Source organism: Lactuca serriola, chromosome 4, assembly GCF_051521515.1.
Source record: "Lactuca serriola cultivar US96UC23 chromosome 4, Lser_US96UC23_V15, whole genome shotgun sequence".
Classification (NCBI taxonomy): domain Eukaryota; kingdom Viridiplantae; phylum Streptophyta; class Magnoliopsida; order Asterales; family Asteraceae; genus Lactuca; species Lactuca serriola.
The window spans coordinates 79,976,046-80,003,371 of NC_136411.1; the positions used below are offsets into that span (position 1 = coordinate 79,976,046).

At 34.1% G+C, this 27,326-nt stretch overlaps 1 protein-coding gene across 1 annotated transcript; it reads left to right on the forward strand.

Annotated features, from left to right (window-relative positions):
- Nucleotides 1-12,128: 12,128 nt before the first annotated feature.
- Nucleotides 12,129-13,712, forward strand: LOC145098547 (uncharacterized). The gene is made up of 3 exons (XM_079036177.1): nt 12,129-12,648; nt 12,723-12,886; nt 12,969-13,712. The coding sequence occupies exons 1-3, from the start codon at nt 12,129-12,131 to the stop codon at nt 13,710-13,712; spliced, it is 1,428 nt and encodes a 475-aa protein (XP_078892303.1).
- The last annotated feature ends 13,614 nt before the right edge of the window (nt 13,713-27,326 follow it).

The window sequence follows — 27,326 nt, forward strand, 5'->3', positions numbered from 1 at the left end:
GTCGTTCTACGTTACATTATTTAAATTTTTTTAACCATTTTAAAAAGTAGTATTTGAATATATTTTTTGAAGTTTATTTTATACTTTTGATATATATATTGGATTTAACATAACACTTTAAATTACCAAATAAGTGTATTACAATAACTATTTTAAAAGTTTGTCAATAATAAAAGAATATTCTGAATCTAATAATATATTTTAAATTAATAGATTAATTATATTAAAGTGAAAATTGAAAGGTCATAAAGATTCCAAATATATACAGTGATAAGGAAAAATCGCTCTTTTATAATATAACTAGGTGAATGCCTACACATTATACAGTGGATTAATTATGTAGCTTAATATGGTTATATATATATATATATATATATATATATATATATATATATATATATATATAATGGTAAAATAAATTGTTAACATTCTTTTTAAACATATGCTTAATCGAGAAGTTATGATTTTAAAACAAATAAGATGCTAACGTAATGCAATTAACAAAATTATTACATTATAATTTGTATTGTTTAATCTATTCTGAATAGGTTGTACATAAAGGTTGTATGCGATTAAGTAGTATGTATATTTTTTTTATTTACAAATAATTTATACTAATAAATAATTCAAAATTATTATTAGTTTGAAATTGTAAATGTAATTTTTATGTACACATTAGTATCTAATGTAATTATTCGATAATTGATTAAATATAGGTTCTCATTTATGGTTAAGTTTATGTCCATGCATGGCATCCAAGGGGCTAAAACACTCATATGAAGCTTAATAAGGGGTTTAGGGCATGAGGAAGGGCCATAACTTAATAAAGATGACAACTTTACGTCCAAAGAGGCTATGAGGTGTCCAGATCTGAAGTCATAACTTCAAACCATGCTCAAGTCCAAGAATGACCCAATAATAAGCTAAAATGACACAAAATCCTCTAATGGAGACATTTAGCAAATGAATGATCAAGGTATCAACTTTATACCTCATTATGAATGCCTCAACAGTGAAGACACCGGATCTACAGCCTCCTTCTTCAGCTATGCACTTCCTCCTTCAAGCCTCTGAACCAAGCGTTACATATTCTATAAGACGATTGTGCCTAGCTTCACGATTTCTACACAACGTCGGTTTTCTTTGTTTATTTCGTGTACGTGAAATTTGGCCTCGTCGGTTTTGAAAATATGCAACAGTCTTAGCCATGACGAAACCGACAAATAAAGCCTCCTTTTTAACCGTCGAATCAGATGATGAAGATGATGACATTGTGTTTTAGTGTTTTTTAGAGAGAAAGAAATGGGTTAAAAATAATGTTCGATTGCATTGGTATTTACCAGTGTTCTAAAAGGTACATCATGGTGCGCACCAATGCATGTCATGGCGTGAGGCGTGGCTTCGCCGTTACGAAAAGCGTAATAATGTTGCTGTTAGGCGTGTCGCATGGCTAGGCATGATATGGTGTGCCATGACGTGTTATGGCGCGTGTTTTTTCGTTTGAAAGACGTTTTTTTTATTATGTGTTTTTTAATCGGAGATACGCTTACTGTGTTTTTTTATTAAGTTTTTGTTATTAGTTATTGATCTAACACTTCTAAAAAGTAGTCATATGTAATATAAATTAATATTTATGTAATAATATAATTCTAAATTAATATAAAATTTCCAACTTACATCACGCACTAAAAAACATCATAGCTCGACATGCTCGTTAAGCTTGAGGTTTAGCCTTACTACCACGTCACACATCATGCCAATTAGAATCTTGGTATTTATAGTGAGGAAAGAAATAAAAAAAATTTAAAAAGATTTTATATATATATATATATATATATATATATATATATATATATATATATATATATATATATATATATATATATATATATAACATACTAGCCATTAAAAAAATAAAAAATATGAACATATTTTTCAATTTCTTGATTTCTTACCGTTATATAACATACTAGCCATTAAAAAAATAAAAAATATATACATATTTTTCAATTTCTCGATTTCTTACCGTTCTCAAAAAAAAAATTAAAATTAACCAATAGAAATAGGAGAGAGAGTGCGGCATCTCCTCCCCCACCTCCTTCCTGTGGCTTATTTCCCTAATCGAAGGTGCGGTGTTCCGGTGAGCGGGAAAGGGTCCTGTAACCCTAAGTCTTAAGTTGGACCATGTACATATTCGCTGAGATTCCTAGTTTCCAAGAAATTTCCTTGTGTTTGTCATTCCGAGCTTCCTGGAATTTTCCTTCTGTTTGTTATTCCTTTGGTACTTGCATGTTGCCCTACAACTCTGCAAGCATATTGGCAATATATGAAAACTCCAAACTTTAGCCGGGAAATGCATTAAATATGCCCTTATCATCTTAGTCTGTGTGGTCAAAAAATATACTCGCCAAATTTAGATTGTTTTAAATAATAGTTTTTCGTTTAAGGTTTCTACCTGTTGAAAATGATTTTAGAATTTTTTTTTAACATCGTGAAAGATTAATTCTTTTTTTGTGTGGTCACTCCAACCACTTTGTTGTTGTTTGTTTTTAAGAGTTAAAAAGTATGGAGTCTATAGAGTATAGTGGTAGACATCAGTAAAATAAAAGATGGGCCAAATGTCTTTAGTTTTGAAAAAAGTGATTGTTTGTTATTTATAGGTTGTTAAAATAATAAAATGAAATTTAAATAAAGTATTTTTTTAACTTAAAAGTTTTTTTTTTCAATTACTCTATATTTATATTAATAGTTATCTATAATTTATATAAAAAATAAATTATAAATCCAAAACAATATTTATGCAAAAATAAAAGCAATCAATTGATTATATATATATATATATATATATATATATATATATATATATATATATATATATATATATAAAATAAAATAAAATGTAAATCCAAAACAATATTCATGCAAAAATAAAAGCAATCATATATATATATATATATATATATATATATATATATATATATATATATATATATATATATATATATATATATATATATATATATCAGTTGATTACTTTTATTTTTGCATGAATATTGTTTTGGATTTGCATTTTTTTTTATATATATATAAATTATAGATATATGATCAATCGCTAAAAATTAAGTCGTGCAAGTCTTTACTACAATATGTACAACCAATTCATGCATTGTAGAATAAGTAATCTTATCCGGTCAACATTTAAAAACGTCAAGATAAGAATTACGGTTGGAAATAGCCTGTGATGGAGTTTTTGACCATAGTTGTGTTTAAAGAAAATAAAAACTATTTATCATATGGGTTTATTTTTGAAAGTATTTACCAATAAGGGTGATTTTGTCATTTAGTACAATAAAAACTGATCGTGCCCTAAATCTACTTCTACTAAACGATGCAAGCAAACCCCAACGTAGGAGAAGAAAACCTTGGTCTCACCCGGCTGCACCACCATTACCGACCACAGCTCCAGCAGCATGCTCCACCTCCGGTTACAAGAGATGGTGGCGGCTGTAGCTCCAACCACAGCAGCTGACACTACAAGAAAAATGACTTACAGTCACACCAAAAAAGTGTGGTTATATGCGTATAGTGACATTTTTTTCAGTGAAAGTGTGACGGAAGGTGACGCCATCGTATGGGTCTTATGGTCACTTTAAATTGTAGTGTCTGTATGCTATGAAAACATGTGACCGTAGTATAAAAGTGTGGCAAATGTGTACGGAATTTTGTTCCTTAAATATCTACTATTGTAGCGTTAAACAGTTATTAGTCACACATATTTATTTAACGTTGTGACTGTATATCACCAAAATGCGACATTCATGATGTTTTAATGTAGTTTTTTTCTTACATATAGTCACATAATTTAAATTTTATTAAGACTATTGTGTATCTTTTGTAAACTTTTAATTATGGTAAGTGTGACCATATTTGCTAAATGGCCACAACTACTTTACTTTCATATGTGACGAATTGCTAATTATTAGTCACAAAAAACAATCAACGTTTGTGACTATAACCTAACGTATAGAGACAAACGAAGAAGTGAATTAAAATCATAAGTATTATAAAGTCACACATTTTGTTAAAATTAAGGACAATTCGGTATCGTATTAAGACTATTGGGTATATTTTAGACACATATAATTTACGGTAAACATGTCAGTGTTCTGTAAACGGACACATATAATTAATGATCTATGTGACGATTTCCTAGTATTTAGTCTCAACAACAATCAATTATGGTATTTATTTGCCACATATATTGTTTTCCATGTTGTTATTGTTTAACTTAGTGACAATTTTTTTTTAATAAACATAACTTTAAATCAATTGTAGTCTCATAATTCTTGTATATTATGACTATTGTTAACCATTTAGCCACACGTTACAAATTGATGTAAAGTAACCATTGTATATTTTTAGAGACATTAAAAACGTATATAACATGACAAAAATCATACTACAGCCACTATAACTTACTATTTACTGTTACTTTTTATACATTTTAGACACATGAAAATACTTTAAATTAAAGTAACGAAACACAACAATATGAAACACAAACAAAATTCATAATTTTATATTAATAATAATTGAAATCGAAATCCATATATACATTACATTCCTAATTAAAATATCAAAGAAAGGAAAATTTGCGTAATTTAAAGAATTTATATAACGGTTAAAAAATCAAAGACATCATAAACCAAAACCTAAACATAACTAGCTAGGCATTATTTTTGTTTGTATTGCTCATTGTCTTCTTCAGAAGGGCATCAGATGATATGTAAGTTGGTTTCCTTTTTGTTGAAACCAATAAAATTAATTAATCATAAACTTAGTATAGTACTTTATGAAGAAAATAAAGTTTAATGCAAAAAGTATTGGACATATTGAAACAAACCTCTGACTCGGTTTGCACAAGGTATTTTGGCCATGGAACAAAACTTTTATATGCATCCTCAACTAATTTGAATTCTCCAGTTTGATGGGGTAGAAATGCAGTTTTTACAACCACTTCATCAATGGAAACTTTATAGCAATCATCTCGTAGAGGAACTCCATGAATGAATTGTCTTTCTGATGATAAGTGAATGGTACCGCGGGCAACGATGTTCCTTTTATACGGATATGATAGACTACACTTGATTGGCTACAATGACAAGTAATGTTATAATCTGGAAAAAAAATAACAGAAATGTATATTCATCATGTAAAAAAACACTGACCTGGTGAATGGGATTATTTGGTGAAACTTTTGGTATGTTTTGATTGATAGTGGTAGTCTTAGACTCAACAGTTTTGTTGGTGGTTTTTCTATTTGCCTGATATCAAGATTTAAGACATATTTAAACATATATTTTAATAAAAACAAATTAAATAAAAGTATTGAAAACTGTAAAGTTAGTATATACTACTGTTGCAGATTTCATGGAAATCAATATTTCATCGGGTGGTGCAGTTGCAGATTTCATTTGAACAGGTTTTTTGTTGGGTTTTGAAATAACCTACATAATATAAAGTCCAACATGATAAATCAGAAATCAGTATCAAACAAATATATATATATATATATATATATATATATATATATATATATATATGAACGTTGATCTAATAAGACGATAACATACTGGTGTTACAGGTTCTGAAGGTTCATTGTTTTTTAGACTAACAGGAGACGTTTCATTACTCTGTACAATCTTCTCACTTGAAATACCCTAGAAAATATAAAGAAACAGAAAAATTGTTTAAAAGAAATGCAATTTAGAACTAACATTGACAACATATATTTTCAATAAGATTACTTACAATTATATGAGACAGATTTGGAAAGTCAGCTCCTTTTGCATTAAGATGAGCCAAAACTAGCTTTAGTGTTTGATCTTGTTCATTAACCTTTGTAGACAAAGCCTTGAGTTCAACATCTTTTTACGCAAGCTCAAGTTTTCCATTATGCAGTGCAACTTTAAGATCTTTAATTTCTTCCTTAGATGACCCTTTGCTGCGAGGAACATTGAAATATCTGTTGTAAGTGACTCCCGTGCCGACACCCTTTAAAAATCCGCCCTTTTCCTTTCCAAAAACTAAGGTCATGGCATCCGTTCCTGGTTCAACATTTACTTGTCCTTCTTTTATCTGCTTCTCATGTTCCATCTACCAAACAATAAATTAATAATTATTGTGTTAATATCAATGATTAAAATATTTAAAGTAAAAGAAAAAGAAAAGTGTATTGAAGTTACTAGGTTATCAGCCATGATTTTAACATCTTCATCCTTAAATTCTCCTTTACTTTCACGCCCTTTACACCACATAACTGACCTTGGGGGAATTTCCTCCTTCGAAATCACATTCTCTTCAATCTTAATAAAAAAAATTAAATTATAAAGAATATGAAACAAAAGCATGTTAAATAAAATGATATGAAGTTAATGTAGCTTACCAACTTCCTCCTAAGAGTTGTATACCCCCCCTCGTCCCATCCGATGATCATACTTTGACATCTTTCTCGCTTTGATAGTCCTTTGTAACACCTTCTGTGAATTAAAAGTAACATATTTGTCACGAACTTTTAGAACCCAGATTATGATAAATAAATGAATAAGTTTTGAAAAAAGATTTTAACATTAAACTCTTGAGATTGTGTATAAGTCACAAATTTGTTCCAATCATCTTGTTCAGTGATTAGTGCACGATAACGAACTGGGATTTTTTCCAGCATATCGGTATCGCCTAGATGTGGTTTGATGTAATCTGCATACAACTTTCTTCTGAAATTCCGTAGAAGAATACCAAGTCTATTCATCACAAATTGTTTTCCATTTTCATGAACATCAAAATAGCGCTAAAAAAACAATGAGAATGTTAGTATTTAAAACTTGATTTTCACATATATTATGTTATACAGATTAAAAAATTGAAGAAAATATTTACTGTTATCTCTTCCCATAGTTTGTCCTTCATTTCCGGTTTAACTTTTTTCCAGCAAAGAGCACTTAATCCCACCTTCTCGCGGACAAGATCACCCAAATAGCTAACAAAGACTGCATTATTCTTCCCTGTAAACTTACCAAATTCATCAAACCTGACACATTTTTTTTCCACCAAAATTGACATATTCAGTCTTCAGTTTTGGCAATCGAGTCATGCCCCTCTTCCTATCTAATTTTGAAGGAACTGTTTTGTGGATTTCTTCTTCCGAATCTGATTGGCTATTGTAGTGAATGTCTTTATTTTCACCATTCTCTGTAGGCGAATCATATTCTTGGTTTCCATCATCTAGCTCATATTTTGTATTATAGTCAGGGATATCCTCATGTTGTTCCTTGTCAACCTCCATGATTCTTCTGTTGATAAAACAGATTGAAAATAAGTTTGATTGTTTATAAGTTTGATGATAATGTATGAACAAATAATATTATAGACAATTGCTCACATAAACATTTCATCGAACAGTTTGTGTGCAAGAAGCACACCAATATGAAGAATCAAAATTCTTTGTGTTATGCATGATCCGTGATCAATACAATCAACAACATTGAAACTATACGTACACAAACAATATACTTACACTAGAAAGCTTGATGAATGATGAACTGAAGTATGATCCTTCTGGGATATAACAACACGCTAAACAAAACAATGGTGGAATAAATGACAGTCTATTAAATATTAAAATGATATAACAGGTCCTAAAATGATGGAGGTTACCAAAAATTACTAGGATTTCCTTCATCCGATGGATTGATATTCATAGTTTTGGCGGTGTGATAGATGAAGAATTCCCGCTTTGATTTGGAGCCCAAAAACCATACAAAAAAATATTTGCCTCTCATTAGTTTTTGTTTAAATTCGTTTGACAGATTCAAATGTGTTTCAAATTTTGTTCTCATAGTAATCCCACACGATTAGAAGAAAAAATTGTGGTTTGGAAACATGTGGTGCATTTTCAAAAATTAGTATGATTTATTTGGTAAGAATATAAATATTACATATTTGGTCCTTATAAGTTAACAATTTATTTTTTGGAAAAACATTTATGACTATTTGAAATAAAAAATATATAAAATTTAAAAATTATATATACAAGGGAAAAATATTTTTATATAACAAAAATAATAATATAGTCTAGTAGGCGTAATTTGGTTCAAATCCACAACCAAAACTATGGATATGACCAAATGAGGTCCAAACCCACAACCAACGCTATGGACATGACCAAATGAGGTCCAAACCCACAACCAACACCCATGCACGACCAAATGAGGTCCAAACCCACATCCAACACCCATGCATGACCAAATGAGGTCCAAACCCACAACTAACACTATGGACATGACCAAATGAGGTCCAAACCCACATCCAACACCCATGCATGACCCAATGAGGTCCAAACCCACAACCAACACTATGGACATGACCCAATGAGGTCCAAACCCACATCCAACACCCATGCATGACCCAATGAGGTCCAAACCCACAACCAACACTATGGACATGACCAAATGAGGTCCAAACCCACAACCAACACTATAAACATGACCAAATGAGGTCCAAACCCACAAACAACACTATAGACATGACCAAATGAGGTCCAAACCCACAACCAACACTATGGAAATGACCAAATAAGGTCTAAACCCACAACCAACACTATGGACATGACCAAATGAGGTCCAAACCCACAACCAACACCCATGCATGACCCAATGAGGTCCAAACCCACAACCAACACTATGGACATGACCCAATGAGGTCTAAACCCACATCTAACACCCATGCATGACCCAATGAGGTCCAAACCCAAAACCAACACTATGGACATGACCAAATGAGGTCCAAACCCACAACCAACACCCATGCATGACCCAATAAGGTCCAAACCCACAACCAACACTATGGACATGACCAAATGAGGTCCAAACCCACATCCAACACCCATGCATGACCCAATGAGGTCCAAACCCACAACCAACATTAAGGACATGACCAAATGAGGTCCAAACCCACAACCAACACTATGGACATGACCAAATGAGGTCCAAACCCACAACCAACACTATGGAAATGACCAAATGAGGTCCAAACCCACAACCAACACCCATGCATGACCAAATGAGGTTCAAACCCACAACCAACACTGTGGACATGACCAAATGAGGTCCAAACCCACAACCAACACCCATGCATGACCTAATGAGGTCCAAACCCACAACCAACACTGTGGACATGACCAAATGAGGTCCAAACCCACATCCAACACCCATGCATGACCCAATGAGGTCCAAGCCCACAACCAACACTATGGACATGACCAAATGAGGTCCAAACCCACAACCAACACCCATGCATGACCAAATGAGGTCCAAACCCACAACCAACACTATGGACATGACCAAATGAGGTAAAAAAATTCATTTTACATATTAATTAAAAAATTTTATATAAATTTATTATTTTGTTTGATAAAAAAAACAATGCTAGGTTGGATATTATATTTAATTAATATTGTATATAGTTTTTTACATGAATATAATACATATTAATGTAAATACTAAATATATTAATGTGTAATACAAAAATGTGTAATCATTATCGTAGCCGATTAACCGTCGTTCTAAATCCACCTCTGTAGACTGCAATTAATCAGAGAAGTGATGGCCTCAGTCGACGTCGCTTCACTTCCGACTGATGATCCTTATAAACCGTTTGCTTATGTCAATTTCGTCATTCTCACATATTCATTAGGTTACGATAACTTCGATTACTCTTTCTTCCTCTTTGAAAAAAAAATACGTCGATTTTCAGAAAAGAAGATGAATGTTGATCCGTGGGCCTGTCCGAACTTCAATCTCTGGAGTGTAAGCGCAGAACCACCAAAAAACAAACCGGTGGTTGAATACGGGAAGGCAAACGACAAACGTTTCACCATTCGCGTTGTCCATGGTGGCTTCTTTACAGACTACCCAGGCAAGGTGTATCAACAGACCAAGGTTCACTTCATTTCTCATGTGAACATCGATTTGTTAGACATGGAGTTGCTTGGGCGTTTTTCTAGAAGCCTTGGGTATACCAGTTTGGGGAACTGGTATCATATGCCCATCGGAGAACACAGTGGTTTGTCAATGGTTCCAATACTAAAGGATGAATGTTTGGAACCATTCAAGGCGTTAGTTAGGGCCCACGAATTCAAAGAGATTGAACATATCTATGTTGAACACAGGCCTGTGTTTGTTCTAAACAATTTCCCACACTTTTTGATGAACTCTCCAGCCAAACGTGTTGAGAAGCTTATTCACATGTTTGTAACAGAACATCCAACGACTTAGGTTGATGATGGAATAGCATACATCCAACATATGCTAAACATGACAGTTCCAAGAGAAAAAATGGAGGATGCTATGGACATGGCTAAAGAAAATGTCGCAACATGGAAAAACATAGCCTAGGTGAACTATGCTGTAATCTTTTTTGTGATTAACATAGAGTGAATATGATACTCTACTTTTGTACTTAATATGAAACTCTTTTATTTAATGAATTGTTATATATTATGTCTATAAGTCATATTGTTTTGATTATATAGTAAGTCTACATTTGATGTTTTACATTATGTCCCTGTTTTGATATATTATGTTGTTAAAAAGGCAATGTTGTTTGCTAACACAGGGGTATAATAGTCTATTACATGTTATATGCCCATATTTGATGGTGTTTGCAATATAAATGTCTTAGGGGCAACATCGGAATTAGTTATCATAATAATTTTATATGTTAATTATATCCATGTTTTGCATAACTTGTAACTGAGTCATATTTGTCCCTGTTTTTGATAATTTTGTATTAAGATGGCAATGTACTTTGAAACTTAGTTGTAACCTGTGTTTATGCTAACACAGGGGTATAACAGTCATTTATGTATTATATGCCTAGATTTGATGATGTTTTTAATGTAATTGTCTTATGGGCAAAATGGTAATTACTTATCATTCTATATTTTACATGTTAATTATGTCCATGTGTTGCATATTTGTCCCTGTTTTTGATAATTTTTTATTAAGATGGAAATGTTATTTGAAACTTAGTGGTAACCTGTGTTTATGATAACATAAGGGTATAACAGTCATTTATATATTATATGTTTTATATGTTAATTAAGATTGTGTTAGCAAGGGTATAACAGTCATTTATGTATTATATGTCCAGATTTGATGATGTTTTTAATGTAAGTGTCTTATGGGAAAAATGGTAATTACTTATCATTCTATATTTTACATGTTAATTATGTCCATGTGTTGCATATTTGTCCCTGTTTTTGATAATTTTTTATTAAGATGGCAATGTACTTTGAAACTTAGTTGTAACCTGTGTTTATGATAACACAGGGGTATAACAGTCATTTATATATTAGATGTTTTATATGTTAATTAAGATTGTGTTAGCAAGGGTATAACAGTCATTTATATATTATATTTCCAGATTTGATGATGTTTTTAATGTAATTGTCTTATAGGCAAGATGGTAATTACTTACCATTAATTGTTATTATGATAAAACAAACAAAATTATATAATTTCCTGCTAACTGTGTTTGTATTAGATAGGTTTTACTGGATTCCTTTCTGTGTTGGTTAATGTTTTTATTTTTTTGGTAAAACAATTATTTGCAAACAACCAGATACCCCACTTGGTAAGTGTCAATGTAGTTATTGGTATTTTTTGGAGTGTCATGGGTTCGAAACCAATTACCAACATTTTTTTTAATGTCTCGATATGTCCCTGATCATTCACTTTTTTATCAATTCTTCACTTGCCCCTGATCATCCAGGCTCATTACGTTAATACACAGAATTAGACAATATGAATTCCTATCGATTCAATCGCTGATAACTACAAAGGCACTGCAACTACGTTTTTTCTTCAACCATAAATTGATGCGTCAAAATCAAATTCATACAGGTACAAATACTATATTTAATTAATACAGGAAATTACAAGTATTTTTCTTTCAAGATATTGGATTTCTTAGTAATGTGATCTATTTTGTTTATGCACACCAATTGTTTGTTAAAATGGGTCAATAAACAGGAAACGTATATTGCTTGTTGACACTGTTGTAAGCTGAATATGGATAAGTCTTGGATGGGAGCATATAAAACATCAGAAACCTATGTAAAAGGTGTTGCAGAATTTATCAAATATGCAGTGCACAATTACAAGATTTCTAAACATATGGATCCTGCAGATACCAAAAAAAAGATAAGAATTCCCTATCCATGTGTTAAGTGTGTAAACCACATATGTCATTCGGTGGATGTGGTAGATGATCATCTATTCAGGAATGGAATTGATCAAACATACACAAATTGGAATAAGCATGGAGAAATAGAAGAACCACCAAGAAGTTATGTATATGAACATAATTTTGACATGGATACATCAAACGTTGTAGATTCCACGAACATGAACACAGAAATGCCAACAGATGCTGCAGAAACTATAGAGATGGTTGAAGCTGTAGAAGAAAATTTTATTGGGAACCCTGATAAGTTTAGAGAAGTGATAGAGGATGCCGAGAAGCCCCTATACACAGGGTGTCTTCATTTCACAAAGTTATCTGCAATCATTCAACTACTCAACTTGAAGAGTAAGTATGGAGTATCAGATAAGTGCTTTACAGAATTATTAGTTTTGATTAAAAAAAAAAAAACATGTTACCAGAAGGAAATGAAATGTACAGTAGTACATATGAGGCGAAAAAAACATTTAAGGCAATATGTTCAGGATATACTAAGATACATGCCTGTGTCAACAATTGTATACTTTACATAAAAGAATACACAGATTTGGTAGCATGTCCTACTTGTGGTAATTCAAGATGGAAGGTTGATGAACATAAAAAATAAAATTTACAACAATATTCCTGCAAAATGTTTGTGGTACTTTCCAATTATTCCGCGCTTCAAGCGTCTTTTCCAGTCTAAGACAACTGCAAAAGATTTAACATGGCACGCAACAGAAAGAATGGTGGATGTTGGAGTTTTAAGTCACCCAGCTGATTCACCAGCATGGGCTGCCATTGATGACAAATATCCTGATTTTGCTAGCGAACCAAGGAATTTGCGACTAGGCATTTCGGCGGATGGGGTTGATGTGAACAGAGGAAATAGGAGTCATAGTGTTTGGCCTGTTTTAACTGTCATTTACAACCTTCCACCATGGTTGTGTATGAAGAGAAAGTTCATCATGCTTTCGTTATTGATTTCGGGAACACCAGGAAACGATATTGATGTGTTCCTAGCACCTTTTATTGATGATCTGCAATTATTATTTGATTTTAGAGTTGAAACATACGATGCATATGCACAAGAGCATTTTAAACTACGGACAGTTGTGTTATGGACTATTAATGATTATCCTGCTTTAGGTACATTAAGTGGTTGCCCATACATCAGTTTTCAAGGTTGTGTTATGTGTGGTGAAGAGACACACTGCATTAGACTCCCTGAATCGAATAAGCAGAGTTATGCTGGTCATAGAAGATTTCTACCATATGATCACCCGTTCAGAAGAAAAAAGAAGGCATTCAATGGACAACAAGAGTTCTCACCCTCTCCAGAACCTATGAATGGGGAGGAAATATATAACAGGGTTAAATTTATAATTAATAAATGGGGAAAGGTTAATAAGGGCAAGGAGGCAGAAATCTAACAAGCAACAAGTGGAAGAGGTGGGAATATGAATAAAAAAAGAGAAAATCACACCAACTGGGTACTTTAGATGTGGGCCAGCAAAATAATACATACTGGAAGAAATTCAATATATGGTATAGACAACTAAGGTATTGCCCCGACAATTTGGTTCCACATTGTATAGATTTTATGCATGTGGAAAAGAACGTGGGTGAGAGTTTAACAGGAACTGTTTTGAACGTTCCCGGGAAGACGAAAGATGGTTATAAAGCTCGATTGGATTTGGTTCATTATGGTTTGAAACCAGAGCTGCATCCTCAGATAGAAGGGAAAAACACAACACTTCCCGCAGCAGGTTGTACATTGACAAAAGAGGAAAAAGGCAAATTCTGTGAAACTTTATACAACTTAAGGGTTCCTCAAGGGTATTGTTCTAATTTTTCTAGTTTGGTGAGTCTAAAGGATAGGAAGTTGATCGGACTAAAACCACATGACTATCACATGATCATGCAACAATTTTTGCCCATAGCAATTCGATCTATTATGCATCCACCCACCAGATTTGCTATTACAAGGTTTTGTTTCTTTTTCAAATCAATATGTAGCAAAGAAATCATAGTGGATGAGCTCGATAAGTTGCAAGAGGAGTTATGTGTAACCTTATGTCTTCTTGAGAAACACTTTCCACCATCATTTTTTGATGTGATGATTCATTTAACCGTTCATCTCACTAGGGAAGTAAACTTATGCGGTCCAATATTCTTTAGATGGATGTACACATTCGAAAGGTATATGAAGGTTATTAAGGGGCACATGCGAAACAAAAATAGACCAGAAGGATACATTGCTGAAGAGAATGTTGCAGAATAGACAATTGAGTTTTTTAGTCAATTCCTTAAAAGGATGGATAATGTTGGTATTCCACCTGACAATCATAACAATTGTGGAATTCATAAAGGTGTAGATAGTAGTTCTATTACAGACGGTACTCCTGTATCAGCTGCTAAATCGGTAGAAGTTTCTGCAAAACTATTCAGCAAAGCACATTTCTTTGTATTGCAAAATACATCTGAAGTACTCCCATATATCAAGTAAGGTTTTTTACATGTATGTTTTTTTATAATAATATTAACATTAACGTATTAACAGACGACACATGGAATTTTTGGAACATCTACACCCTACTAAACGAAAGGCACATCTAGAAAAAGAGCATACTAAAACATTTGGTCATTGGTTACGAAAGGAGGTATATTCTTTTCAAATATGTTGTGTTCTTTGTTATTTTTGTCTTGATTTCCTAAATTCATAATCTAATTACAATTCAGGTATAAAGAGAGTTAGGGGCCTGTAGAGAAACTATAACAGAGACAATGAGATGGATTTCACATGGACCCAATAAGAACATTATTAAATACGATGTATATGCTATTAATGGATATACTTTTCGTACAAAATCTCGTAAGGTAAAGTTTACCAAAACAGTGGGGTTAGTGTTGTTGCAACTGACACACACATCAGTAAAGAAGTTGTAACATATGCCAAAAACACTTATTATGGTGTTTTACAAGAGATATGGGTACTAGATTATCATTTTAAAAGAATTCCAATTTTCATATGTGACTGGGTTGACAATAGAAAAGGGGTAAAAAGGGATAAATTGGGGTACACACTAGTTGAACTAAAAAGATTAGGCCATAAAGGTGATCCCTTCATTTTGGCCTCACAAGCACAACAAGTATTTTACGTGACAGACCCACTCGATCAAAAAATGTCTATTGTGTTCAAGACACCTCCCAAAAATTAAAAAGATACATATGAAGATGTAGATGAAGAATTTAGTACTATTGTTCCTCATAATGATAACATATTGCCACGTGTAGACACTTGACTTGCAGAAGGAAAATGATTATTTTCGTAATGATTGTCACGGTATTCTTATACGTACGGTACGTGTTTCTTAATGTCATGAATTACATTTGTAGAGATAATATTTCTCCTTCTTTTAACACTTAATGATCTTTATTTATTGTTTGTAGAAGAGAAAGGCCAAAACTTGAGCACATCGTTATGTGGAGAATAAGAAAATGGCAAAAAAAATGACGTTGTACTTTACTTAATGTCTTTTTACCATATTATACCATCAAACTATTCTGGTGTAATATTCTTATAACTCAAAGATATTTTTTTTCGGTTTTTTACTGTTATATTGTTACACATGTTATAACATAAACTGCATGTAATAGCAATGTACTTTCGTTATGCAATGTTAAACAAGTTATGTTCTATTCACTTCATTTATTTATCATAATATTTTGTTAAAATAAGTTGTATTCTTTTCATTTTTAATGGTGTATTATCTGGTGCAATTAAAAGAATAGATGATAAAAAGGGCAATTTGGTACTTTCTTATAACTCTTATTCAAGATGACATTATTTTTTTATGACTATATTTACATATAGACACATATAATAGCTGTAAATGTAACTAAATGTTACCTACACACACAATATTTGTTTATTCTTAAAGCCAATTCATAATAATTTGACACACATAATAAAATATACATGACCATAAGTAACATATTTAATGAACGACCCTTAATTATAACGATAAGACTTTATTTTTCTTTTATGACTATATTTACATATAGACACATATAATAGCTGTAAATGTAACTAAATGCTACCTACACACACAATATTTGTTTATTCTTAAAGCCAATTCATAATAATTTGACACACATAATAAAAGGTACATAACCATAAGTAACATATTTAATGAACGACCCCTAATTATAACGATAAGACATTATTTTTCTTATATGACTATATTTACATATCGACACATATAATAGCTGCAAATGTAACTAAATGCTACCTACACACACATTATTTGTTTATTCTTAAAGTCAATTCATAATATTTTGACACACATAATAAAAGGTACATGACCATAAGTAACCAATAGTAACTTCTTTTAAAATTTTGCGTAAACTAAATACAACTAGTATAGAACCGCCCTATGGACACACAAATAATTAGTGTGACCAATATTTGTCACCTTTTAGCTACTTTGTCTGTTATGTGGCTAAAAAGGCAACATGTTATAGACACACAGAGAACTAACTCATGTGACGATAATTTTATCTACTGTCTCTCAATAAATAAGTGTGACAATCTTAATCGATATATGTGGCTGATTGTGACCTATGGCCTCAGTGTTCGAGTGTGACTAATATTTGTCACATTTGGTATAATTAAGTGTCGTAAAAGTTTTGATTGTCTATATAATGGCCACACAGTCTAATTTAAATGTATCCAAAAACAGTCTCTAAATTTTTTTAGTGACTTTTGGCCACAATTTTAAGAAAAAGTGTCACAGGCCGTTTTTCGGAAAGTGTGACCGTAGGTCATTTTTGTACTAGTGTGACGATTTGATCTCATGTACTATTTTGTACTCCATCTCACAACTTCCAATTTTATAATTCAACTTCGATTATGATTTTTGTAACTTTGATTTCTCCACCTCACGGCTTCGATTTTATTAAGTTGCAATTTTGAAATTTCTTTTGTCTTTGTTAAGTAATGTCGAATTTTTTGTTGAACAAGCTTAGGTTTAGATTTTTTAATTGAGCATACCAAGTTGTTGCTTCAATCATATAAAGAGAAAGGGGATTTTGAGTTTGAATTTTGATGTAGAATTTTTCTAAGGTTAAATAAATGATGTTTTCTTGTATCTGATTTTGAGTTTTGTATTGATGTTGTTTTCTTGTATCTGATTTTGAGTGTGATTTTATCATTATAATTGATGGTAGATGTTGTTTACTGATTTCATTTACTATTGTTGCTTACTGATGTTGTTTTTGGTAGATGGATGCTAATGCCATATTAGAAATTGTTCATAATGAAGACTTCTACACAATCTCTCAAGTTGTTGTGAGAAATGGAATGACAAGTTACAATGAAGTTGATAAAAAAAGGCTTGGAGCGGAAAAAAAAGGCAATTGAACAGGTGTTTGGTAATAGGAAAGAATTTTATTCCACTTTCCCAAAATATCTATGTACACTTCAAAACTTCAATCCGAGGACCATAGCTGAGTGGTGTGTTTCGAGATCAACCGATACGGAACCGATGGAATTTAGACGTGTTTTTTTGGGCTTTTTCTCCTTCTATCAAGGGGTTTGCACATTGTCCACTGGTGATTAGCGTTGAGGTCACACAAAAAGCTATAAATTTTATGATGTTCTGGAGTGAATAAGACTATATGGAAGGTTTAGTTGCTTGTCTTAAAGGATCCAGAGTTTCATTAAGAACTTTTGATCTGGGCATCTTCACGACGTGAGGGTTTGGGGTTTCATGACGTGAGGATGTCGATCCTCGATTATTTTGGACTCTTTCGGATCACGATGTGACCAATTAAGGGGCCACGATGTTACCCCTGGCTATGATACTTTTGGGTTCGTCTTGACTTTGACCTTGATCGGGATTTGACCAAGTTTGACCTAGGGGTATTTTGGGTATATTGAGCTGTATTTGAGATTGGTCATTTTTGATGAATAGATTTCTATTAAGTTGTTATTCGGAGCTGTGTTCTATTCATTAATGTTGCTCAGACTGAGGGGCGAGTTCTCTTCATTGTACTTACGGGTCGAAGGTACCACGGCCGACCCATTTGATTGGGTATCCTACTCTATGATAGTATGTCGTTATGTTGTAGTGATCTGTTAGATCTGAGTCCTAATATATAGGATGTGAGTATGCAGTAGTGATTTGTAGATTTTTCTGATAGTTGTTTTCCGGTTATATGTTTATCTGTTATATGTGCACATATTATGATTTATGGTTGAGGCTTTACTCCTATGTACGTAAGCCAACAGACTGAGGGCATTCTAACCCTTTGGTTAATTGGGCCCGAGACTAAACCCGTTGTATATTGGCATTCTAACTTGGGGTAATTCATCTCGAGGATAACTAGACTCGGAGGTTGACTGGCCTGGGGTATTCCAACCCGATGGTTGATTGGACCAAACATGTTTGATTGTATATGTTATTCATTTGTATGGTGGTATTATGGGGAAAATCACTAAGCTTTGGATTACGATTTTAGTTTATAGTTTCAGGTACTTCTGATGACCACGGGAAGGTGAAGGCGTGACCGTACACATCCTCATTTCTGATGACATTATGATTTTGGGATACTCTGATATTCGATAAAAAATTTGGAAACATTGGTTTTGTAAGCATTTTTAAAAGTATGGGTTGTTTTTGAAAGTTTTAAATTGTTGTGATTTTTGGGATGTTACGAGTTGGTATCAGAGCCATGGTTTGAGTGAATTGGATGAACATTCATGTGAATCCAGACTCAAACTAAGAATCTGTAGAGATTTCAAAATAAGTTTTCAAAAGTAACCAAGGAAGAATGCAATGTGGACGATCAGTCAGAGCAAGAAAGTTTCCCCAAGTTACCACAATGTTATTTGATAAGATGTTTGTGTTAGAACAACATGCTAGTGGTAGGCTAGGGATTTTCAGGAATTACATGATAGAATTGCCTAATTATATGATGTCTGGTATCCTAGGATTATTTCTTATATGGAATTGACGTCATTATTGTAGTTGCTTAGTGTATGCATCAAAATTGTACATAACTAGAATTTTATAGCCTGAGAATGTTTGATTTAGCCTTAGTTCATGTTCCTTATTTGGTTGTGGGATTAGGGTAGAATCAAGTATTCGACTATCTAGATGATCATGTCTTATGTATGATTAGCATACACGAGTGCTGCAGGGTTGGCAAAAGTTTCTTGGATGAGTTATGTGGGGCCAGCCGACCAATCGAGGGATGTCAAGCCTTTCTATAGGAAGTGAGAATAGGGTGTATGCGTATTCTAGTGAGTTTTTATAGGGTTGTTGTTATGATCTTTATAGACAAATACAGGTACATGTGGAAGGTTTTATGGATCCGTACTATTGGAAGCATAGAACCCGTACACGTAGCAGAGACATCACAACCCCCCTAGGGTTTGTTGGGATATGGTCCCTTTGGCGTGATATGTGTTTTATCTGATATCTCTCTGGTTTATTTTCAGTATGGTGGTTATGAGGCGATTTGAGATAGGATCCGGATCAGGAGTCGGAGCAGGTGGCCAAGATGAGCCAAGAGTGTCTCAGGACTAGGTTAGGGAGATCTTTCGTGAGAAGGTTTTTTCTATTTTCCAGGATCAGATATTGGAGCTGTTTGGGACCATCAATACTGATATGATGGAGTTCTTAGATGACCAATACGCTGCACTTTTTGAGACTGCCCCTGTTGCAGCTACCATGGCCGTCGTAGCGGCATAGATTGGCGTTGGGAGGGCTTTCTAGTACTGGCACTTTGACAATACAAAGAACCCAATGTTTGACGGGGTCCAAGATCTGCTCATTGTCATAAGGTGGCTGTCAGATATTGAGGGATGTTTCTTTACTTGTTGTTGCCCAGCTGACCAAAAGGTCAAGTGCGCTCTAAACCTTCTTCAATATAGAGCAAAGGATTGGTGGCGGATGTTTACTAGTTCATACACCCCAGAGGAGCGAGCTTCAGTATCATGGGAGCAGCTCCCTGAGATGTTCCGCTCGAGCTATGTTCTATTGGTGGAGTGGGAAAGACTGGCCCAAGAGTACTTGGATCTAAGGCAGGAGACCGAGTCAGTGACGTAGATCACCAAGATGTTTACAGAGAGGCCCATGTTTTGTCCTGAGTTTGTTGCTTCTAAGCAAGCTCAGATGACCCGATACTTGAGCATGCTAAAGACGGACATCCATCAGTTTGTGTCCATACAGTGTTACGGATCATTAGTGAAGTTGCAGGAAACCACTAGGCGGCCTGAGATTGAGATGTAGCTCTAGGCAATAGAGCAGAGGCAGGCCCCATCACAGTCACAGCCTGTGCCAAAGCAGTTCAAGGTCGTTGATGTTAGATCTGGGAGTCATAGGGGCCGCACTTGTGAGAAGTTCAGCTAGGTTCATGATGGAGCTTGCCGATTTTCTTCTGGATACCACAAATATTACAAGCAGGTTCACATTACGAGGGATTGCCTACAACAGGCTCCAGTACCCAACATCAAGATTTTTTATCACTATGATCAATTGGGCCACATAAAGGACCAATTCCCCTTGCTTAATTCTAGACCGACGAAGGCTCCAGCGTCGACTACTTTGAGGATCACTGATGAGAGCCACGGTATGGAGGAGCCCTCGAGGGCTCGAGGTTGCGCTTTTCAGCTCACTGCCGAGGAGGCTAGAACAACACCATACATCGTGACCGGTTTGTCTCTATTTATGTTTCTATCTATTATTTCTTATTTTTTTGGTATGCTTATGTTTGTACTTCTAATAGGTATGTTCTTAGTGAACTCTTTTCCTGCTCTTATGTTATTTGGCTCAAGTGCGAGTCGTTCCTTTGTGTCTTGATCTTTTAGTATGGATTTTGATATGCCCCTTAGTGAGTTGGAGTGTCCGCTACGGGTTTTTATCGTCAACGAACACAGGGTTTCAGTATCCAGTATATATCAAGGTTTCATATTGGAGATCTTCAAGGTGCCTTATCCGATTGATCTGATCCCTAACCCCATGGGGGGATATATGTGTGATAGTATGCATGGATTGGCTGAGCAGTTTTGGTGCCATGATTGATTATGAGGGCCAACGAGTAGTAGTTCGAACACCAAGTGGGGGAGAACTAGTTATCTATGGAGAGGTTACTAAGGTTAGTTCAGGGTTTTGGTAAGCAGCCAGGGCTCGATAGTATATCCAACATTGATGTATGGGCTACCTTACTTATGCGTTTGATACTCAGGTTGGGGAGCAGACTTATGTTTTAGAAGTGTCATCTGTCATAGAGTTTGCTGATGTGTTCCCGGAGGAGTTACCCGGTGTGCCTCCCTAGAGGCAGGTTGAGTTCAAGATTGATCTAGTGCCAGGTGCGGCCCTGATTACCAAGGTGTCGTACCGCTTGGCACCCCCAAGATGTAGGAGCTATTCTCTCAGCTTTAGGGGTTGTTGTAAACATTTTTATAATTATGAGTTGTTTTTGAAAGTTTTAAATTGTTGTGATTTTTGGGATGTTAATATATATATATATATATATATATATATATATATATATATATATATATATATATATATATATATATATATATATATATATATGACGTCATCCTTAAAACTAGCTAAATGCCAAAAACCTATATACATAAAATTATCTACAGAAAAATTCATGCAGATAATTCATAACTAATAAACCTAAAAACTAGGATGCATCATCGTAATTCTTAAATAAATGAGACTTAAGTTGGTTAAGGCGGTTGAATAAGATTATTTCTTAACCCATTGGGTAGTTAAAAAGAATTTGTCGATTACAAAACATGGAATCAACTCAGTTGAATAAGATTATATCATTGATTTGATTAAAGACATTAATAACATCAAATAACTTGAACTGACACTCAGATCATAATATTTTTACTTTTTCTCGGCTTAGTTTACATATATTTATATTAAATAATATAGCTTCATGACTTTTGTCCATTTATTAGCATGTTTTTATATTTTAAATATATGCTCGTCGAAAGTTTTAAAAAATGACGTTAAATGCTTAAAGGTTTTTTAAAGATTAAATTGGTTTTAATTCTAATTAAATTGGTTTAATCATAATTTCTAATTGGAGAATGACACTTAGTATTAAAATATAATATTTTTTATTTTAGATAATTTTTTCAACATTAAATTGGTTAAACCCAAATTAAAATATTTGTTTGGATGTAGATGTAAATGTTATAATTTGAAGTGATCGTACATGCAATTGTAAAATTTATAAGAACATAAAAATAATATTTAAATTTTATAAAGATATAAATAAAATCATGCAAGGAAAAACATTTGTAGATTTAAAAAGAGGTGAATCATGTCTCCTCCAAAAAAAAATGTCACATATACATAATTTAATTGGATATGCAGTCTTCTAAAAAATAAACAGTATGCAAAACAAACAAAGGTAGAGAAAAAATATTTCTTAAAAAGCAAATAAAATCTAAATGTACTCTGCATTTTATTTTTCTTTAAGTCATTGTCTATTTTGGGTTCTTATATTTCAGACCAATTAAATTTACATCATAGTCATATATCTAGATATTAATTTATTATTTACTTTTATTTATATATATATATATATATATATATATATATATATATATATATATATATATAAAAGAAAAGTATGTTTAAATAAATAAGTAAATAGTGTGAAAATGTATAAACACTATGCTTATGTAATTATTTGCAATGAATGTTGTAGATACGTATTGTTGAAGTAATTCGAATATGAATATTAACATTTTATTATTCATATATTCATTATAATGTTATTATTCTATTATAAATTTATGCATGCGTATTTTTGTAGTAATTTTTAATTTTAGTTTTTAACATGCGACTATTCATTTATTCGTTGCTGAATAATGATATAAAAATGTGGACACATAATTAATTGCATTAATAACATAAAAACAGTGTTTTTACGTTTTTCACACTATTTACAATTTTTATTTGAACTAAACTCTCTCTCTCTCTCTCTCTCTCTCTCTCTATATATATATATATATATATATATATATATATATATATATATATATATATATATATAGGATTGAGTTCTATGGAAAACAAATAACTAGGGCAATATCTACCGGAACCAATAATCAAATGACACGTATCCATTTCTTTCTTCACAAGTAATGTATTGTGGAAGTGATGTGTTGTCATGTTTTCATTGGTTCAAATGTGTGTTGCCCTAATCATTCATTTTCCATATAACTCTTCCCTATATATATATATATATATATATATATATATATATATATATATATATATATATATATATATATATATATATAGAAAGAGAGAGAGAGAGAGAGAGAGAGAGAGAGAATTAGGTTCTATGAAAAACAAAAAACCCTAAAAATACATAAAAAAAAATACATTGAGATCACAAATCTTTTTTTTTTTTTTACTTTATATAACTAAAATTCGCAACTCTTTTATGAAATTCGTTGAAATTTTTTTTGAAAAAAAAACAATTTTTTTTTTTAAAATCAACGAATTTTTAGGATTTTTTTGTTTTTCTTATAACCCTTCCCTATATATATATATATATATATATATATATATATATATATATATATATATATATATATAAAATGAAATGTCCCAAAACATTAATAAAAATTTTCATTTTTAAAATTATTAATTCCGTACATCATATATCTTAGAAACAAACATGATACAAATGATCCAACACATCAGAGTAACAAAAATCATAAATGCGGAAACATGAGGGGGGGGGGGGCGTTCTGTCATCACGTCAGGCCCTTCCCTTTCGTACTGGAAGTACCTGAAACAATAAACATAATTGTAAGAATAAATCTTAGTGAGGTTCCCCAAAATACCACATACATCAAATACATGAACAAATATAAAAACAGGTGTTGTGTCAGGTCTGTATCAACCTTATGTAACTACACGTAGTTGTGTTGGGTTCATATCCACTGTAGCACCTAGTTCTTGGTACGTATTTTTTTCTAAGTGTTTTGCATTTTGGCCTGGGACTCGGCAAGTTGAAGGACCAACTCGCCGAGTAGAAGCGGGATGGGACGCGGAATTTAAGTGATGGACTCGGCGAGTTGGGTCCCGGACTCGACGAGTAGGCCCTGACTGGACAAAAACCCTAATCTAAGGGTTTGCACCTTATTAATCATCTCTTCCAGCCACCACTCGTCCCTATTGCTCCCAGGAACCCTCCATAGCAAACCCTAAGCGTTTTGGTGCAAGATCTAAAGCTTTTGAGTGATATTTGTGGGTTTTGACCTCAAGGAAGAAGGAAGAGCATAGAAGGATCAAGAGGGGACTGCAGGATTCAAGTTTGGTCCATCATTTGCACCCTTTGAAAGGTATAAAGTCTATACCTTTCTTGCTTGTTTGTTAGATCCCTTTTTGGGGAAGATTTAGGGCTTTTTAAGCCATATGAGGTAACCAACCATGATTGCGATCATGGTTGGGCGTCAAGACTTCGGATATGAGTCTTGGGAGGAATCACTAGGCAGATTTGGGTTGCTTTTGCACTCAAGGAAGGCTTCATGCAACATAAGAGCCATTTTAGAGCCTTTTTGGCTCACAAGTCCCATGCATGCACGTAAAGTTCGTAACTTTACGTGATAGATCGAGCTTAGGGGCTTGGATCTATCTTTTGGTCAAAGGTTGTACATTAGAAATCAAGGATTTAGGGTGTGGACGTTATCGACTCGGCGAGTCCGTTCTTGGGACTCGGCGAGTCCAAGGCCTAAAGTCCCATATATGTCGAGGGTCAAAGGAACTCAGTTGGGTGTTAGAAGGGTTGTAGAAGGTCAGAAGGAGTGACCCAACACATTGAACTTAGCCTTAGACCTGGAGTTCATGGGACTCGATGAGTGCTAGAACAGACTCGGCGAGTCCAAGGCAATCTCCTTATAGTTGAGGATAAACTTGATGAGTTGTTCATAAAACTTGGCAAGTCGGATGAAGGATCATTCGATGTTCATATAGAAGAGGAACTCGTCGAGTCATCGCCAAACTCGACGAGTCGATTCGTGGATAAGGACATGTAAAGGGATAGGGACTCAACGATTTGACGGCCCAACTCGGCGAGTCGGGTCAACTTGAAGTTGAATTTGACTTGGACTTGATTGGGGGGTAAAATAGTTATTTTACCCTAAGAGTAGATATTAGTTTCTGATTGGGTGTTTTTGTAGGGATTGTAGCCGGAGGATTTCCAGAGCAGCAGCAGACAGAGATTTCCCACATGGATTATCAGCAGCTACTTGTTCGAGGTGAGTTACCTTCCAGTAGCGGTGGGTCTACGGCTACAATGTCGGCCCACCAGTAGGAGTTTTAGGTTAGATGATTGTCTTTTTGATATCATCTAGGTTTGCTACTACCTGATATGTTATATGCTGGCATGATATGTTATATGTGATAGTAGTAGAGTTCGGTTGTTAGGACCGAAGGGTAGGTCAGGCACCCCATATATGTCTGACAGTATGTGATGATATGTTTATACGCTGGCATGATATGTTATATGTGATAGTGGTAGTAGGAGGGGAGTAGTCCTCAAGTTTGGTTGTTAGGACCGAAGGTAGTTCGGACACCCCAGATATCTCTGATAGTATGTTATGTTATGATATATGTGATAGTAGCAGTAGAGGGTGGAATAGTCCCCGAGGGTCGGTTGTCAGGACCGACGGATAGGTCAGTACCCCAGATTGGCTTGGCACGAGTAGGTCGGCACCCTAGAATGGCTTGGCATGGGTAGGTCGGCACCCCAGAATAGCTGTACGAGTAGGTCGGCACCCCAGAATGGCCGTACCAGGTAGGTCGGGCACCCCAGAATTGTCCGACAGTATGTATGCTATGTGATTGTATGGTATGTGGTACGATGGAGGAACTCACTAAGCTTCGTGCTTACAGTTTACAGTTTTGGTTTCAGGTACCTCTTCAGCGAAGGGGAAGGAGCTGGTGCGGTAGCGACACATCATACACACACATGTTGGTTTTCCGCACTAGAGTTTCTTGGGATTGTACTCTTACATTATTCTTACTTTTATGAATGGTTTTCAGACATGAGTTGTGGTTTTTATGAAAAGTTATGATTAAATGGTGTTTTCTTATAAATGTTCTTACAAGTCGATTAATTAAAAATGAAATTTTTGGACTTGAAAATTGGGTCGTTACATCCACCCCCGGGTCCGTATCAACCCTCAGTCCAGACTTCGAGCCTAGATTGGCTCCATGCATATAACATACAATCATATCTATAATAGTCACATAATGACATACATCCTACATATACAAATAAATGGGTCAGCATTGGTACCTTCGACCCACCAGTGTGGTGAGAAGACTCACCTCATAGAAAATGCTCAACTGCTATCGCTCTAACTGACAGAATACCGCTACTACGTACCACCTATTTAGAGGTGCACATAGAAACCGGATCCACCAAATGAAACCGATCCGATCCGAAAACCGGTTTTGACCAAACCGGATCGGATTAAACCGGTGACCATATTCAAACCGGTTTGACTTTTCGGACTCAAAATCGGATTTACCCCCGGATCACAAACCGGATTCTACATAAACCGGTTCTTAAACCGTTGAAAAATCTGGTAAAACTTAAAAAATCCGGATCAAACCGGTTTCAAATCGGATTCGGATTGTTGACCAGATTCGGATCGGATTTTGACGGATTCGGATCGGATTTTACCGGATCGAATTGTTGACCGGATCGGATTGTTGACCGGATCGGATCAGATTGGATCCTGGGTTTGTGCATCTCTACGACCTATTCATTCAAACCAAATTAACCTTGAGCTCTTCCTACAAACTATGTGCTTGACCATAATTCAACTTAAGTCAACATTCAACGGTCAAAGTCAATGGTTAATGTTGACTTTATTCAACAGCCACGTTGTGGCCACCTAAGCCCATGTTGTAACCCTCTAACAAGCATACCATCATGATTTTCCCCATCGACATGTCATGGTGACCTAATGTCACGCC